Genomic DNA, 16,596 nt, shown 5'->3' with positions numbered 1-16,596 from the left:
CTTAATTTCCATTCTAGCTCTAAAGGCAATGATCTAATGAGCTCTCATGTAATGAAGAAAGTACTATAGGAGCATGAGGAAGGAAAACCAGTAGAGTAAATGGTTAGAGTGATAGGTGGAGGAAAGCATGATGTTGAGGTGGGGGCTGGAGAGAAAACTTCCTTCACTCTTCCCTGACTATGACCATCCCATCCACCTGCCAGGTCTGTATAACCCTCCCTACTCTCCATTCTTTTTCACAGGCAGCAGTCACAACAGTTACTGCCGCCCACGACCGACACCAGCTTTGGAATGCCAATGTTGGCTTTATCATCCAGCTCCAGGCCCGGATGCGGGGCTTCCTTGTTCGGCAGGAGTTTGGCAAGCGTTCCCAATTCCTAAAGACCTGGCTCCCAGCCATTGTTAAAATTCAGGTAGAGCGGTCGTCAAGACTCTTGGTTTCTCAGACTTTCAGCGTCTCACCCCATCTTCTATACTGAGTGAAAGCTAACTTGTCTTTGAGTCCCCAAAGAGTTGTTCCACGGAAGATGGAAATCCTATTGGTCTGCCCCAAGGACAAAATGAAAGGAAATTGTAGAAGGAGAGATTGAAATTGCACAACAGGACTGTGGAGAGGCAGAAGAAATTTCTCCAAGTACAGAAGTGTCTTCTGCCTTTTTCCTCCTTCCCAGACTTGCTCAAGATTGCTCTTCTAAAAGCCTTCTCACTAGATATCTTGGGCAAGTTACTTTGGTGGGACCAGTCTCACCAAATGTGTTATCTTTCCTTCATCCATTTTCTTCTTCTTCTCCTTTATCATTCTAAATTCCCCTTGGGCCAAGCACTTTATAGATTTGGTGGGTGTGGGTGTGTATGAGATAGTTTTTTCAGTAGGCATTTACTAATCCCTCTTCCCATTGTCTAAAGGGCATTTGGGTGGTACAGTGGATAGAACACTGAGCCTGGAGTCAGGAAGACCTGAGTTCAAATCTATCCTCAGACCCTTATTAGTTGTGTGACCCTGGGCAAATCACTTAACCCTGTTTGCCTCAGTTTCCTCATCTGTAAAATGAGCTGAGGAATGAAATGGCAAACTACTCCAGTATGTTTCCCAAGAAAACCCCAGGTGGGTTCATGAAGAGTCGGACACAAGTGAATAACAACTTCCCATTGCCTACTGAATAAGATCCCAGTCTTAGCTTCACATTCAAGGCCTCGCAGTCTGGGCCTAACCTGCTTTTTCAGCCCCTCTTCCTGTTGCTTTCCTACATATGATCTGTTCTGAAGCAAAATAGAAAGTTTTGGTCTTGGCTTAGTACATGGAGTGATGGGGAGGAGGGGGAAAGGGAGGGAGGGTAGTATGTGTGTATATGCATGATGACACGTGCTTATGCATGTAGTTGTTTGAGTTTATAGATGTGTGAAGGTATATACTATACAGGTATGTGTGGTGTTTATGTGGATTGGTGGTATGTAAGTATAGTAGTATAGCTATGTAGGCATGAAGATATGGGTATATTTGGTTTATGTTATACATCCATCAATCAAACATTTATTAAGTGCCTACTATGTGCTAAGCCCTAGGGATACAAAAAGAGGCAAAAGATGTCCCTGCCTTCAAGGAGTTTATAGTCTAAAGGAGGAGACAACACAGACAAATAAGTATAGACAAACTATATATCAGCTAAATAGGAAATAATTAACAGAAGAAAGGCACTGGAATTAAGAGGGGTTGGGGAAGGCTTCCTGTAGAAGGTAGAATTTTAATGGTAACTTAAAGCCAGGAAGGTCAGTAGTTGGGGTGGAGGAAGGAGAGTATTCTAGGCACGGGGAACAGCCAGAGAAAATGTCAGAAGCCAAAGATGGAGTGTCTTGTTCGTGGAAGAGCCAAGAGTCCAGTGTCAACTGGATTGAAGAGTGAGTGTAGGGGGGTAGGGTATAAGAAGACTGAAAAGGTAGGAGGGGGCTAGGTTAGGAAGGGCTTTGAATGCCGAACAGCATTTTGTGTTTGCCCCTGGACACAATAGGAGTTTACTGAGTAGGGGGAGTGACATGATATTTCAGGAAATCACTTTAATAAAGAAAGGATTAGAGATGGCACAGACTTGAGGCAGATAGACCCACCAGCAGGCTATCCAGATGTAATCCACATATGGAGTGATGAGGGTCCACACCAGAGTGGTGGCAGTGTCAGAGGAGGGAAGGGGGCGTATTCAAGAGAGGTTCCAAAGGTGAAATCAGCAAGCTTTGTCAACAGACTAAAAATGGGGGGGGGCGGGAGTGGGGTGAGAGATAGCAAGCACTCCAGGGTGACTCCTGGGTTGTGAGCCTCAGGGATCGGGAGGATGGCGTTGCCCTCTATAGTAATAGGGAAGGTAGGAAGTGGGGAGGATAGAGGGGGAGAGATAATGATTCAATTTTAGACATATTGAGTTAAGATGTCTACTGGACAGAGTTCGAGCTGTCTGATGATATATGCCAATGTTTACATAGGTATATGTGTGTGTGTGTGTATGTTTATGTATTTATACATATATGTACACACACATATATATAGGTGTATGTATATATATATAAATTACACACAAATGTTTATGCGTGTTGTGTATATAACAGCGGACATTTCTTTATATGTGTACAACATGGATATTGTCATGTGAGTGAATAGATGGGCTCTCAGTGTGTATGTCACATGCGTATGTGCATGTGGAGGGGGGGGAATGGATAATGCCCTGTGAGTATACCAGGTGCCTGACTGTGTTTGGATGAGTGATTGCTGTTGGTGTAAAAATAAGGATTTGTATGGATGAATGGTGTTTGTGTGAGGGAGATGAGTATGGTGGAAAGATTGTTGGTTTGGGCATCAAGAGACCTTGGTTCAAATGTTGGCCCTGCTGTTTATGACATATGGCCTTGAGCCAGTTATTTAACCTTTCCTGGCCTCATTTTCTCATATGTAAAATGAGGGGGTTGGGTTCCATGATGCCTGAGACTCCTTCCAGCTCTCAATCCACATGTGTCTGAACCATGTTCTTATAGGTATTGGTTTGTGTCTCTGTAACACCGGTGGGTGATTGGGACATGTAAGGTAGGATTGGATCAGGCTTCACAAGGATACATGTAAATCCTGTGCCCCTTTGTCCTTTGACCATTTACCCTCTGTTAATCCTCAGCATCACCACTACAATTCGCCTTTTCCATTCCTAATAGTAGAGGAAGTTAGTATATCATGCATATTGGGCCTTCTTCAAATTCATACTGTCCAGCCTTAGTTGAGTCTTCACTGCTAAAAGACAGTACTTTCATTCATCTCTCTCCATCGCACCCCTGGTCTCCTTCAAAGCTCCTCTCAGAAGTCACCTCTTCTACGAAGCCTTCTCTGATGCCCTCCAGATTTTTCTAGAGCATTTTGTCTGGATGGCTCTTTTACCCCATTATCTGCTGCCTTGTATCAAATTTGTCTAGATCCATGTTGTGCTTCCCCAATCTCCTCCAGCCGTCTCAGTAGAATGTAAGTTCCTTGAGACCACAGTGTGTTATTTTCACCCTTGTCCCAGTGTCTAGCATGGCATTAGGCACATAGTTAATATGTTAATTGATAAATGTTGAATTTGAATTTAGAAGCGTGCAAATTCTCAGTCTTCTCTAGTCTGCACCCCGACTCCTGAGCATCTAAGAGAGGATCTGATTTCTGGGCTGTTCAGGTTTGGGGAGGCAGGAGGAATGGAGACAGATGAGATGATTTCTTTTCTGTCCCAATTTGTAGGCTCATTGGAGAGGTTACCAGCAGAGAAAGATTTACCGAGAACGGATGAGGTTCTTAAAGGAAAATGTGGCCTCTGTGATGAAGGTACTCATGGTTGGGCTTCTGGGGACTCTCTCTCTCTCCCCACAAAGGACTTGTTAGAAAGGATTTCTTAATTTGCCCTTATTGCAGTGTCTAGAGGAAATGGCCTTATGGTCTGAATCTTAGGCTGATAGTAAGGAGACAGAAGGACTGACCCGGGTGAATGAGTTTGGATAAGCTGTTTAATCTCTGTTAAATAGGTTATTACCCTCACCCTCTTCTTTCCCCATCCTTCTCTGCCTTTCCTACTTATGAGACCTCATGTGAGTCCTTCCTTTCTGGGCCTGAGTTTCCTCATTTACAGAATGAGGGATTGGACCTCGAATGTCCCTTCTGGCCCTAAATCATGAGATTCTATAAAATGCTCCATAGCCTTTCGAAGCTGGTAATCCAAGGGTCCTGGGGAGGTTAAGTGACTTGTTCAGAGTGACACAGCACATCCATTGATGGAGCCGGGGAGTTAAACCCAGACAGGTGATTCCCAGTTATAAGCTCTTGCTCCTGCACCTCACCCAGAGTGGATAGTGATGCAGCTTATGACCAATATTTCTTCTAGCTATTTCTAAGCAGATCTATCTTTCTCTGCCCTTGTTGCATCCCACTACTACATAAAAGGGGTCTTAGATTACCCTCCCTAGAGTACTGAAGGAAATTCAATTCAAAAAACATTTATTAAGCAACTACCCTGTGCCAGGGCACCTGGATGGTGCAGTGGATAGAGAGCCAGGTCTGTAGTTAGGAAGACTCATCTTTGTGAGTTCACATCCAGCCTCAGATAGTTACTAGCTGTGTGACCCTGGGCAAGTCACTTAACCTTGTTTGCCTCAGTTTCCTTATCTGTCAAATGAGCTGGAGAAGGAAATGGCAAACCACTCCAGTATCTTTGCCAAGAAAACCCCAGATGGGGTCACGAAGAGTCGGACATGATTTAGAAATGACTGATCAACAGCGACATATACCAGGCACTGTGTTAAGCCCAGCAATACAAACAATAACTTGTGAATGGAAATATGAGTGAGACTGAAGGGGGAAGCCAGGATCTCTAAGCCCCTGTTAGATCCCCATTTAAGTTGTTATTGTTTTATGTGACTTCTGGATGGAGGATGTTAGCTTGGGGTCTGTAGCCCTGATGGGGACAGCGTATCTCTAATCCTGTCTCTCCCTCCCAAAGATTCAGGCCTGTGCCCGGATGTGGGTGGCTCGGAAGAGATATCAGGAAAGACTAAATTTTTTCAAGGAGAATGTAAGTGCTGGCTCCTCATCTCCCGCGTATGTCATCTTTCAACCCATGCAAGCAAGAGAAGAGGAGGGGGAAGGTGGTTACTTTCTTTTTCTTTCTCTGCCCACTAACAGATTAATTCAGTTGTGAAGATCCAGGCATTTTTCCGAGCCAGGAGAGCCCGGGATGACTATAGGATGCTAAGTAAGTTGGTTTGCACCTCGATGGAAGATGTTTATTATTTTTGGTAGTGAGACTGCTGTGTGATTTTAAGCAAGTTGCTTTACCTCTCTGGGCCTGATTTCCCTCACCTCACAGTCACCAGTCAACCTCCCCCATCCCTGAGCATTTCTCTTGATTTAAGGGGAGATCTTTAGGCAAGAGGAGACACAATCCTAACTCTTGGAAAGCTCCTGCTCTGATGGCATAAATTCTAGCTAATATCAGCTGTCATAGCAATAGGCTTAGATTAATAGCCAGACTATGTAAAAGATTAATGGGTTTTATTATAATACATTAATGAGCCAACTGTGTCTGTTGTCTGATATCCAGCCCAGCTAGCTTTAGAGAGCCCCATCACCAGAAGGTGATCAGGTGCTGAATTTTTTCATTCACACGAATGCCCAAAGACCATGCACTGCTCTCTTATTATTTTTTTTAATGGCAGTAGGTACTGCATTGAATAGATAAAGTGATGGGCCTGGAGTCTGAAACACCTGAGTTCAAATCTAACCTCAGACACTTACTAGCTGTGTGTCCCTGGACAAGTCCCATGATTTCTCTCTGCCTCAGTCTCCTCATCTATAAAATGAGGAGTTTGGATTCTAAGTGGCTTCTAATATTCCTTTCAGTTCTAAACCTATGACCCTATGAGTATCCCAGGCCAGGGAATTGGAATTGGGTGGGAAAGACCATTGGAGGGAACTGTAGGTTTGGGGACAAGACAATGAATGGGACTAAAAGAGTTGCTTAAAAAGCCACTTCAGGCATCTGGGTGTGATATGGGAGCCTTTGGGGAAAGGCTGGACAGGAGGCTCTTGTCATCCAAATCTGAGGAACTCTGGATAGAAAGAGGCACAGGGCTGAGACTTAGGAAGTTGGGGAACTTGGGAATGGACAGTATGTATTAGAAGCAGGAAAAATTTAGAGCTCAAAATCTTACAAAAATGAATGTTGAAAACTATCTTTACATGTAATTAGGGGGGGAAATACTATTATGTGCAAAAAAATCTAAAGTGTGTATGTGCGTGTGTGTGTTCTGCAAAGAACAGAAGGAAGGGAAGAAACAGGTTAATGGTATAGTCAGGGTGGAGGGTAAGGATCACATTTTATGAAAGGGGATTCTATTTAGAGGCATGGAGCTCCCAAGCTCCGTCTCCACAAAGTCAGAGTGCAATGAAGGAGCAAGAAATAGGTACTGGTGAGACCATCAGGGAGGGTTCTCCTAGCCTCCATCCTCCTTGTCTCCCTCCAGTCTACGATCAGCACCCCCCTCTCAGTGTGGTGTGTCGATTTGCCCACCTCCTGGACCAGAGGCAGCAGGATTTCTGGGAAGAGGCCGAGCTGCTGAAGCTCCAGGAGGAGGTGGTCAGGAAAATCCGGTCCAACCAGCGACTGGAGCAAGACCTCAACCTGATGGACATCAAGATTGGTCTGCTGGTGAAGAACAGAATCACGCTGCAGGTGATGCATCAGAGCCCACACCAGGCTCTCAGGTTCCAGTCCATCATCATAGAGAGAGAGCCTACTGTGTGCCAGGCACTGTGCTAAGTGTGCCTTACAAGTATTATCTCATTTAATCCTTACAACAACCCTAGGAGGTGGGTGCTATTACAGTCCTTGTTTTATGGTTTAGGAAACCGAGGCAAACAGGTTAAGTGACTTGCCCCAGAGTCACACAGCTAGTGAGCATCTGAGACCGAATTTGGGCTCTGTGCACTATGGCGCCACCTAGCTGCCGTAATAGATAGTTCATATTGATCTGTGTTGCTTGCTCCCATCTTGCCTTTCGGGGCATCATGGCGCAGGAAGGAAATACAGCCCTGGACGTACAGTCAGGTTCAAATCTGGGCTCTTCAAAGGGAAATCAGTTTCCCCCATTTGTAAAATCGGCCGTAATAAACACTTAAACTTACCTCCTTTACAGGTGGGGAAAGTGGGTTGTAAACCTTCACATTGCTGTATGAACATGAATTAGCATCATTATTCTCCATAGCATAGGCCGCAGCTTAGACTGTTATGCCCTTGAGTGTGTTCTGGGCCATTCCCTTGCATCCTTGGAGGGGTCCCCGACCTGATCATTGCCATCTTCTTTCTTTAAAACTTGTGGATTTCATGAGTTCTCCCAGTTCCTCATTCCAGTTTGAAGCCTTCTTTGCAGCAAGAACATTCTTGTCAAAGTCCTCACTTCCTGCTTTGTTCCTGTCGATCCTTAATGGATAGAGTCCAGGAGGTGACCCCCAAAGAGAATCCCTTTTCATACAACATTATTTTCTTTCCTCCTGCCCCCTCTCCCTCTTCTTTGCCTCCTGTAATATAAACTGTGCTTTCTTTTCTGCCCTCCTTTCCCTTGGGGTAGAAAGGGAGTGTGCCATTCTTAGTAGGAGTGACCACTGAAGTCACCCCTCAGCGTGATCTTCAGCCTTGATTCTATCCCACTTCTTACCTTGCTGATGAGGCAACTGGGTGGATCAGGGTAGAGCACTAGGCCTGGAGTCAGGAAGACCTGCCTGAGTTCAAATTTGGTCTCAGACTCTTACTAACCGTGTGACTTTGGGCAAGTCACTTAACCTCTGTTTGCCTTAGTTTCCTCAGATATAAAATGGGGGTGATAATAATAGCACCTATCTCCCAGGGTTATTGTGAGGATCAAATGAGATAATAATTATAAAGCACCTAGCATGGTACCTGGCATGTAGTAGGTACTATATAAATGTTACCTATCATTATTATTGAATGAGATAATAATGGCTAAGTGCTCAGCACAGTGCCCGGCGCATAGTAAGCACTCTATAAATGCTAGTTGCTGTTGTCATTACCTCTCCTCACTCTTCCTCCACTCATCAATTGCCCCAGGTTCACATGCATATCTTAAACTGCAGCTCTAGGCTGCTAAAAGGTGAGACTTTGCCTTTGTCCCAGCCCCAGCATCAGACCATATGTTCTGGGCTGGGTCTTGAAGTTCCCCTCTCTTCTTCTCACCCCCAGGAGGTTGTTTCACACAGCAAGAAGCTGACCAAGAAGAACAAGGAGCATCTGTCAGACATGATGGTGCCAGACAAGCGGAAAGGATTAAAGTCACTGAGCAAAGAGAAACGGCAGAAATTAGAGGCCTACCAACACCTCTTCTACCTGCTCCAGGTGAGTAGAGGACGCTGGAAGGAGAAAGAAGCCCTGCCCTCTGCTCCCCAGCTCCCTTGAGGGTTGGGGCCCTCCCAAGGTCATGGCCATCTTCTTGCCTCTATATAAGTCAGCCTTGCTGGTAACTTAGGACCCTCGTGACCTCTCTCTTGACAGCTGCAGTGACCTGAGGTTATGACATCTGTCCCCCTCCCTCATAAGCCGCTGCCTCTCACCTGCCTCAGCTGGCAGAGATCTCTCTACCACCTAAGAGGTGCCTTTTTTACAGATCTCATCTATAGGCTTCTTGCTTCTGTTTACAGCCATTCCTGTCCCTCTCTCCTGTAGACCCAGCCCATCTACCTGGCCAAGCTGATCTTCCAGATGCCACAGAACAAGACCACAAAATTTATGGAATCAGTCATTTTCACCCTGTACAATTATGCCTCCAATCAACGAGAAGCCTACCTCCTTCTCCAGCTCTTTAAGACTGCCCTCCAGGAGGAAATCAAGTAAGTATGACAGGCAGGTGGGTATGGGAGGAAAACACCAAGAATAACTTAAGACTTACATGAGGAAGGACTTAGTGTTGGAAGATATCAGAACCATTTCCCAAGGGAGTCTTTATGGAAGTCTTGAATAATCAAAATGACCATTTCTTCAGGTATGAGGATAGAGAACTGGGCCTGAGTGACTTCTTCCTTGTCTTCATACTCTGGGTCAGGGGTGGAGTGACCCCAGGATTCCGTGGTGGCCATTTGGCAGGGACAAGATATGACACCATACATGTACACATTAGCAAGAAGGATGTCGGCTAGACAAAAGGACTTCCCTTAAGCATTGGAAACCCTAGAGCCCTAAGGAACTGAGGCCATTGCTTAGGCAGGGGTCAAAAAGGATGGTAGGATTTAGAGTTGGAGGGAATCTTAGAAATCATCAAGTCCAACCTTTTCCCATATTATATGTGAAAAAGCTGAGGCCCTCAGGAAGAAGTGACTAGTCCAAGGCCACATGGGTAGGAAGTAGCAAAGTCATAATTAATAGAGCTCTAGGTCTCCTAACACCAAAACCAGCGCTCTTGCCACTGCCCTATAGAATGTTTCTCCCAGAAACTGTTCAGTGGTTAGTTCATAGCACCATACTCTTTACTGGTTCAGTGGGAAATGTGGTGCCATGTGGAGTCTGGAAAGTGGAAAAGAATGTCTCCTTGTATCCTAGATCCAAAGTTGAACAGCCCCAGGATATGGCGATGGGCAACCCAACGGTAGTCAAGCTGGTGGTTAGCTTCTACCGCAATGGCCGAGGACAGAGTGCACTGCGAGAGATCTTGGGCGAAGTGATCCAGAGTGTCCTTGAGGACAGGACGCTCAGTGTCCACACTGACCCCATTCACCTCTATAAGACCTGGATCAACCAGATGGAGGCCCAGACTGGGCAGCGGAGGTGAGGAGGCCAGGACAAGTAGGGAGCTGATAGATTGTCTTTTATCACCTTGATCTTAGGTTACACAGGTGGGGTGGAAGACCTTTGAAGGTGGCGAGCAAATGACAGTGCTAGTTGGTATAAATTAAGTGTCAGCTTTGATGGAAAAATAAAGGAGTGGGATGAATAGGAAAGGGAGAAATGAGATATCCCTTTATGGTGATTTTCATGGGATTTATGCAGATGAGACCATATGCAAATGTGCTCAATTGCTAAGTCGGTGCATACAAATGACAGGTCAGGATTGCTGGGTTGGGGGTGTGGATGGTGTGTAGCTCTTTGCAGCCTAGCAGGCAAATGTAGCCAAATGCCTCATCCAACATGGCGGCCTGACAGAATTGGGGTTTTCATGTGGGAATCTAGGTTTTCATGTGCAGGTGTGTGTTTAGAGGCCAGATGTGTAGCTTAGTGAGAGAAGCAAGGTAACCTCATGGGAGTGGGTGGCTCAATAGGGCCATACATACAGGGTGAAGATATTTCTCAAACTGAAGGAGGGGGGAGGGTGAATCTATTCTAACCCAGTCTGTCCCCTTCCCCCCTCCCTCAGGCCTGCTGCAGAGCAGACTCAGGTACTACCAGCTATTCTGGTATAAAGACACTTTTCTTTTAGCCTTGGTTTCCAGACCTGCTGGTTTTGTCTGCTGTCCTTCCTCATCTCTTTTGGGGCTCATTCCCCAGATCTGTAGGTTCTCCCATCCCCTTTTTCTCTTCCTTTCCCTGAAAGCTCTCCCCCATTAGAATCCCTCCTATCTTCCTTAGCCTCTTTTCTTTGCTGTTTCCTGATCCCTTCTGATAGGGTTGCTCTGAGCAAGGTCTTTGAATTTCAGGTCATTATATGGATTTATTTGGGTGCTGGGATTTCCTTGGGATTAGTGGCATTGTAATTTTAGACCATGGAGATAGTGAAATGAACCAACCCCTTGACTCTCTCTGTCCACAGCAACCTTCCCTATGATGTTAGTCCTGAGCAGGCCCTGAGTCATCCTGAGGTCCAGAGAAGGATGGACATCTCCCTACAAAGCCTTCTTTCTGTGACAGAGAAGTTTCTTGCAGCTATCACCTCATCTGTGGACCAGATCCCGTATGTAGGCTCCTAGCCCAGGCAGAGAATTGAATTGGTGAAAACTCTATCAGGTCTGAGATAGGGTAGTTGGGGCAGGGAGGGGTAGCTCAGAAGGGAAGATCTGGGTGATGGGGTGTCAACCTAGAAGGATCCTGAGGACGAATTGGGGAGGAAGAAAGGATATGGACAGTTGGAAAGAGGCATTTTGGGCCAGGAGAGCTTTGGTGTAGGCGTGGAGGAGTGAGGCCCAGGATTGGGCAGGTGTGCCTTAAAGGTCCTTCCTGGGGAGTCAGACCTGGGATGCCTTGTGGTTTTGGTCATTGCACTTAAGGGAAAAAAAGAAAAGGCCAGATGGTGGCAGAGAAGGCTTGGAGAAGAGCATTTAAATTTAATGGCAGCAGGGGGGTAGAGGGGAGGAGGAGATAGGTAGATTTGCCACATGAGGATAGACTGAAAACATCAAGACTCTTCAGCCTGGAAAGACAAAGGCTTAGAGGGGAGTAGCCCAGGTTCCTAGAGTGCTTTAAGGTTAACAAAGCACTTTCCTCACAACCACCCTGTGAGGTAGGTAGTATATTACTATCCCCATTTTACAGATGAGGAAACTGAGGCCCAGAGAAATGAAGTGAATGGCCACCTAGCTAATAAGTGGCTGGGCTAAGGTTTGAGCCTCGGTCTTCCTGATTCCCCATCCAACCCTCTTTGCGCTACACCGTGCTGTCTCTCACGGTTCCTAAAATCATGGTGTGTATGGATAAGGTGAGTGCCCACTCCATTCATCCACCATCCAGCACTGTGCCTGACACTGTGTGTGGGTGGAAGATGCTGCGGGTGAAGCGTACAACAACCTTGAGCTGGGAAGCCAGAATATACATGCTATGTGGGTAAGTAGACTAAACCTTGAGAGAGAAGACAAGGGCCCTCCTCCTAAAGTGTGGAAGAGACAAGAAGTACATGCTACATAGTGGACTCAGGGTGGTCTTCTGTTCCCAGAGGTGGAGAATGGAGCCTAAAAATGAGCTCAGAAAGGATCTGTAGAAATAAGTTCATGGGGGCAGCTAGGTGGCACAGTTGATAGAGCACTGGTCCTGGAGTCAGGAGGACCTGAATTCAAATCCAGCCTCAGACACATGATATTTACTAGCTGTGTGACCCTAGGCAAGTCACTTTACCCTGATTGCCTCATGAAAGAAAGAAAGAAAGAAAGAAAGGAAGGAAGAAGTTCATGAACAGACTCAAAATGAGCTATTAAGGACAATGTGTTATGGATGGACAGCTGGGTGGCGTAGTGTGGATAGAGCACCAGGCCTGAGTTCAAATCCAGCCTCAGACATTTACTAGCTGTGTGACCCTGGGCAAGTCACTTAACCCTATTCACCTCAGTTTTCTCATCTGTAAAATGAGCTAGAGAAGGAAATGGCAAACCACTCCAGTATCTTTGCCAGGAAAACTCCAAATGGGATCGTGAAGAGTCAAACACTACTGAAACACCTGAACAACCACATTATCATGGAAAGAACACTACACTTGGAGTCAGAAGATAGAGTCGTTTCTTGGTTCTAGCTCTGCTATTTACTAGCTGTTTGACTTCAAACAGTTAAAATTGAACTTAGCTTCAGTCTCTACATCTGTAAAATGGGACAATAATATCTGTACCTCAGTGTTGTCGTATTTGGATGGATTGATCCATTTAACAAGTATTTGTTAAACACCTACTACTGTATGTGTTAGATACTGTTCAGCAGCTAGAAATACCAAGACAAAAACAAATCTGTAGCTGCTCTCAAGGAGTTTACATTCTACGGGATCTGTGGTCTCATCCCTGTAAGTGCTTCCTTCTGTGACGCAGATCTCCACCCCTCTGCTCCTTATACTGTGAATCCTTGTCCAGCTTCTCCTATGAATCCTCCATGGAAAGTCCACCCAGTGTCCTGAAGGTCTTCATGTGGGGTACACTTTCACTTTGTGACTGACTCAATTTCCTTTTCCAGTTCCATTTCTCTTTGATGGTATCCTTCATGCCCCTTCTCCTGTGCCTTTCTTCGTTGGTGATATGTTGCCTTCTACCCACATCTACCATGCACACTCTGTTATCTTATGGGAGACTCATAGCTTTATTCTTTGGAGAATCTCATCATCTTTCACTTTCAACCATCTGTCATTACTGGGAGAATAAAGAGGTTTTTTAAAGGTAACTTTGTCTCAAGAGGAATTTTGGGGTCATTAAAAGCATTGTACAATTTTCCAAAAGCAACCCAACTCACTCTTCTATTCAGTTCTGGGCCCAGTTTATTGTTTCTCTCCAGTGTTAGCTCAGAATATAAATACTGAGTGGACCAACTCTTTGGGTTGTCCATCTAACTGCATGTCATAGTCCAGACAATAGTCATTCTTCATCCACTTGGTTTTTCCTGTGTGCATAGTTCAGCCAAACTCTTTTGAGTGATAATGTATGTTGTTTCGGGGGCTTTTCAGTGTTCCGAGACTTCATGCGATCAGCACAACATTGTCTGCAAACAGAAGCATCCAGAGGATCTAACCACCTATAGAGAATCTGGACTCTGCTCTGGACATTCTTTGTGATAGTGGCAAACATCTTTGACAAGCATGACTCTTGGTGCTCCAGGCAGGTCTCTAAGACAATAAATTGCAAAGAAGGCTCTAATCTTCATAGGGGCAGTTGGCATTGGTAGAGGGAGTTTCCTCACCAGTGAATCAGAAGTCCAGTCTCTATCCCTTGATGTTAATAATCAGAGAGTCGTTGAACAAAGGGATGGATCTCTGTTGTCACACCTTTTCAAGGAATCTTGAGTGGCTTTGACATATACACGGGCCACACCTTGTTGGAAGGGAGCCTTTAAGGTGCAATTTTACTCTACCAGATCAATTATAGTCTGGACGATATGTCAGCAAACCACAAGCACTTTGAGATCTTGTCTTCCTTCCAATTCTTTCCAGGAATTGTGTGACTGTAAAGACCCTGTCTGCTGCAGATTACCATTTGCAAGACTTCTTTCTCATACCTTCATCAAAGATACCCTCAATACTTGGCATTCTCATAAAGTTTATTTTAGAGAAGGGAAAGTAGGTATATGAGTCTCTGGGTCTCTCTCAATCATCTTTTCTTGGTAACAGTAAGGTTCATGATTTTTTTTTTTTGGCTAGGCAATGGGGTTGAAGTGACTTGCCCAGGGTCACACAGCTAGTGAGTGTTATGTGTCTGAGGCCAGATTTGAACTCAGGTCCTCCTGAATCCTGAGCCGGTGCTCTATCCACTGCACCGCCTACCTGCCCCAAGGTTCATGATTTTCCCCCACGCATTTGGTGTATCTTCTCTTCTTTCAGACATCTAGCTGAAGATATCAAATAATGATGTCACCTTCAGCATCTGTGCTTGCTTGGTGCAATGCCACTACTCATCCCATCATCACCATTTCTGTCTCTTCCTGTAGTATATTGCAGACTGATATAGTAGAGTTTAGATGTTCTGGCTCCATTGTCACTGATGGAGAAAAGGATTAGAGAAATCTTAAAATACCTTTTCCTTTCTGAGTAGTTCCTTGTCCTTTGAGTTAGCTGGGTGACTCAGTGAATAAGAGTACTGAGCCTGGAGTCAGGAAGACCTGAATTCAGTTCCAGCCTTATACACTTAGTAGCTGTGTGACCCTGTGCAAGTCACTGCTCTCTGTTTCCTCAACTGTAAAATGGGGATCATAATAGCAGTGTTGTTGTGAGGACTGAATGAGATAATTGTTGTAAAGTTCTTAGCATAGTGCCCAGCATTTGGTAGGTGCTATGTAAATGCTAGCTATAATTATTATTATTATTATTATTATCATTATTCCATTAGAATTTTTGGATACCTTTGGGATAATCTGGCTAGTTGGGCCCTTGCCAAGTGCTCTGCAAACGTGTTTTCCTTCCCACTGCTCTCAGTGTTTTATGAGATGATATTGTTTATAATCTTGTACCAAACAAATTTATATTCTAAACCATCCTGTCTCTCTTCACTTGTCAAGGATGTCAAGTGTTTGCTGGCTGAGGTGGGTTTTAAGCTCTTTCAGTTTCTGCTGTAACAAAGTCCATGTTGATTTTTCTTTCATCTAGGTGGAAGTTTTTTTAATTGCTCATCTTCTCATTTTAATTTGGTTTTGATTTTGGTCTTTGCTCTAACAAGTTGATGATCTAAATGTACATAGACAGCTGATTTGGAAATGACTCCCACATCTGTAACCAGTCATTTCCTGTCTGTTAGAATATAATCCGTTTCATTTTTTCGGTGATTTTTTAAAAATTCGCTGTTCCCAGTGTCCAGCACCTCCCCTCTCATTGAAGAAAATAGTCATGCTATGTAGGCGTGAGGCATCTCTGCAGTCTCTCAGCCTTTGTTCTCTCTTGTTTCTTCCTCCTAATCAAGTTTTCCATTCCAACATTTTTGTCATTCTCCCCTGTGGCCATCTTTGACTTGAGGTCAACAAGTTGATTCAATCTGGAATGTCTTGTCAGATGCTTCAGGAGAAGTTCCCTACCTCCATTTCCTCAGCAACAATTGTTGGTGTATAAGTTGCAGTTATTTTCATGATGATCTTTTCTTCCAATTTTTATTATCAACACAGCAAAATGAGATGGCCCAATATCCTGTGAAATGCTGTTTTCTCGTTGCCCTTGGACCGCAATAAAAGCAAGTCTCATCATCTCCTCCGTTTGCCTCTCCCAGGAGAAGTTGTGAGCCATCCTTTCTTTTAGCTGTAACATCCTTTTGTCTATGGTTTCATTTATAGTAAGAATGTCAAAATCACAGAGTTGGAGAGTAGCTGTCTAGTGGGATCCATACCCAGATGGAATCCCCACTATAATGTGCTCAATAAGTAGTCATCCAGCATCTAGTTAATTTTTTCCAGGAAGATGTCTGCTAGACGAGGACTTCCTATTGAGAGTGTCAACAGCTAAGTTAATGTTTATGGATGGTCTAAGAACTGCGATTCTTGTACCCTCTGCTTCCTTCTCTGTCATTCTGAGGGTTGTCCCCGTAGGTGAGGAAAGGGGCCGAATAAGACTGAGAATAGTTTATACTTTTTCTTTATTGTATGAGTTGCTCTGGCCAAAGACCTCATCACCAAGTGGCCAGCCTGTTGGTGGGGGGTAGGGAAGCCTCTCCTGACTTAGCTAGGCAGGCTCTTGTAAAGCAGGCATAGAGCAATGCCATAACACCCAGGCTCTTTAGCTCTGTGTCACTGACTCCTCTCTCTCATACTCACGTCACATATAAGTGGCCAAGTCTTATTATTTCTGACTTCAAAACAGCTCTTTCATCTGTCCCCTTCTCTCTTCTAACACTGCCATCCTTGTGGTGCAGGCCCTTATCACCTAATACCTGGACTGTTGCAATAGTCTGGTTATGTCTCACTCCAATTCTATCCATCTTCTGTACAGGCACCAAAATGATTTTCCTGAAACACAGGTCTGACCACGTCACTCCGTTCTTCAATAGACTCTAGTGTCTTCCCCATTTCCCACAGATTAACTATAAAATCCCCATTAGACTGTGAGCTCCTTGAAAGCAGAAACTGTCTTGGCATTGTGCCTGGCATGCCATAAGTGCTTAATAAATGCTTATTGATTAGCTGGTTTTTAGAGCCCTCCACAAGGCTGGTGCCTTCCTATCTG

General features: G+C 44.8%; 1 protein-coding gene across 1 annotated transcript in view; it reads left to right on the top strand.

The window, feature by feature from the left end:
- IQGAP3 (IQ motif containing GTPase activating protein 3) overlaps positions 1–16,596 on the top strand; it is a 70,996-nt gene that overhangs the window by 41,443 nt on the left and 12,957 nt on the right. The window contains exons 19-27 of the mRNA XM_020991979.2: positions 243–413; positions 3,746–3,829; positions 4,998–5,069; positions 5,180–5,249; positions 6,520–6,728; positions 8,253–8,405; positions 8,733–8,896; positions 9,603–9,827; positions 10,807–10,947. Coding sequence (XP_020847638.1) covers positions 243–413; positions 3,746–3,829; positions 4,998–5,069; positions 5,180–5,249; positions 6,520–6,728; positions 8,253–8,405; positions 8,733–8,896; positions 9,603–9,827; positions 10,807–10,947 — 1,289 coding nt within the window. The remainder of the gene's footprint in view (positions 1–242; positions 414–3,745; positions 3,830–4,997; positions 5,070–5,179; positions 5,250–6,519; positions 6,729–8,252; positions 8,406–8,732; positions 8,897–9,602; positions 9,828–10,806; positions 10,948–16,596) is intronic.

This window comes from Phascolarctos cinereus, unplaced genomic scaffold, assembly GCF_003287225.1.
Source record: "Phascolarctos cinereus isolate Bilbo 61053 unplaced genomic scaffold, phaCin_HiC Scaffold_5;HRSCAF=322, whole genome shotgun sequence".
Classification (NCBI taxonomy): domain Eukaryota; kingdom Metazoa; phylum Chordata; class Mammalia; order Diprotodontia; family Phascolarctidae; genus Phascolarctos; species Phascolarctos cinereus.
This window is presented reverse-complemented; position numbering and strand designations above follow the sequence as displayed.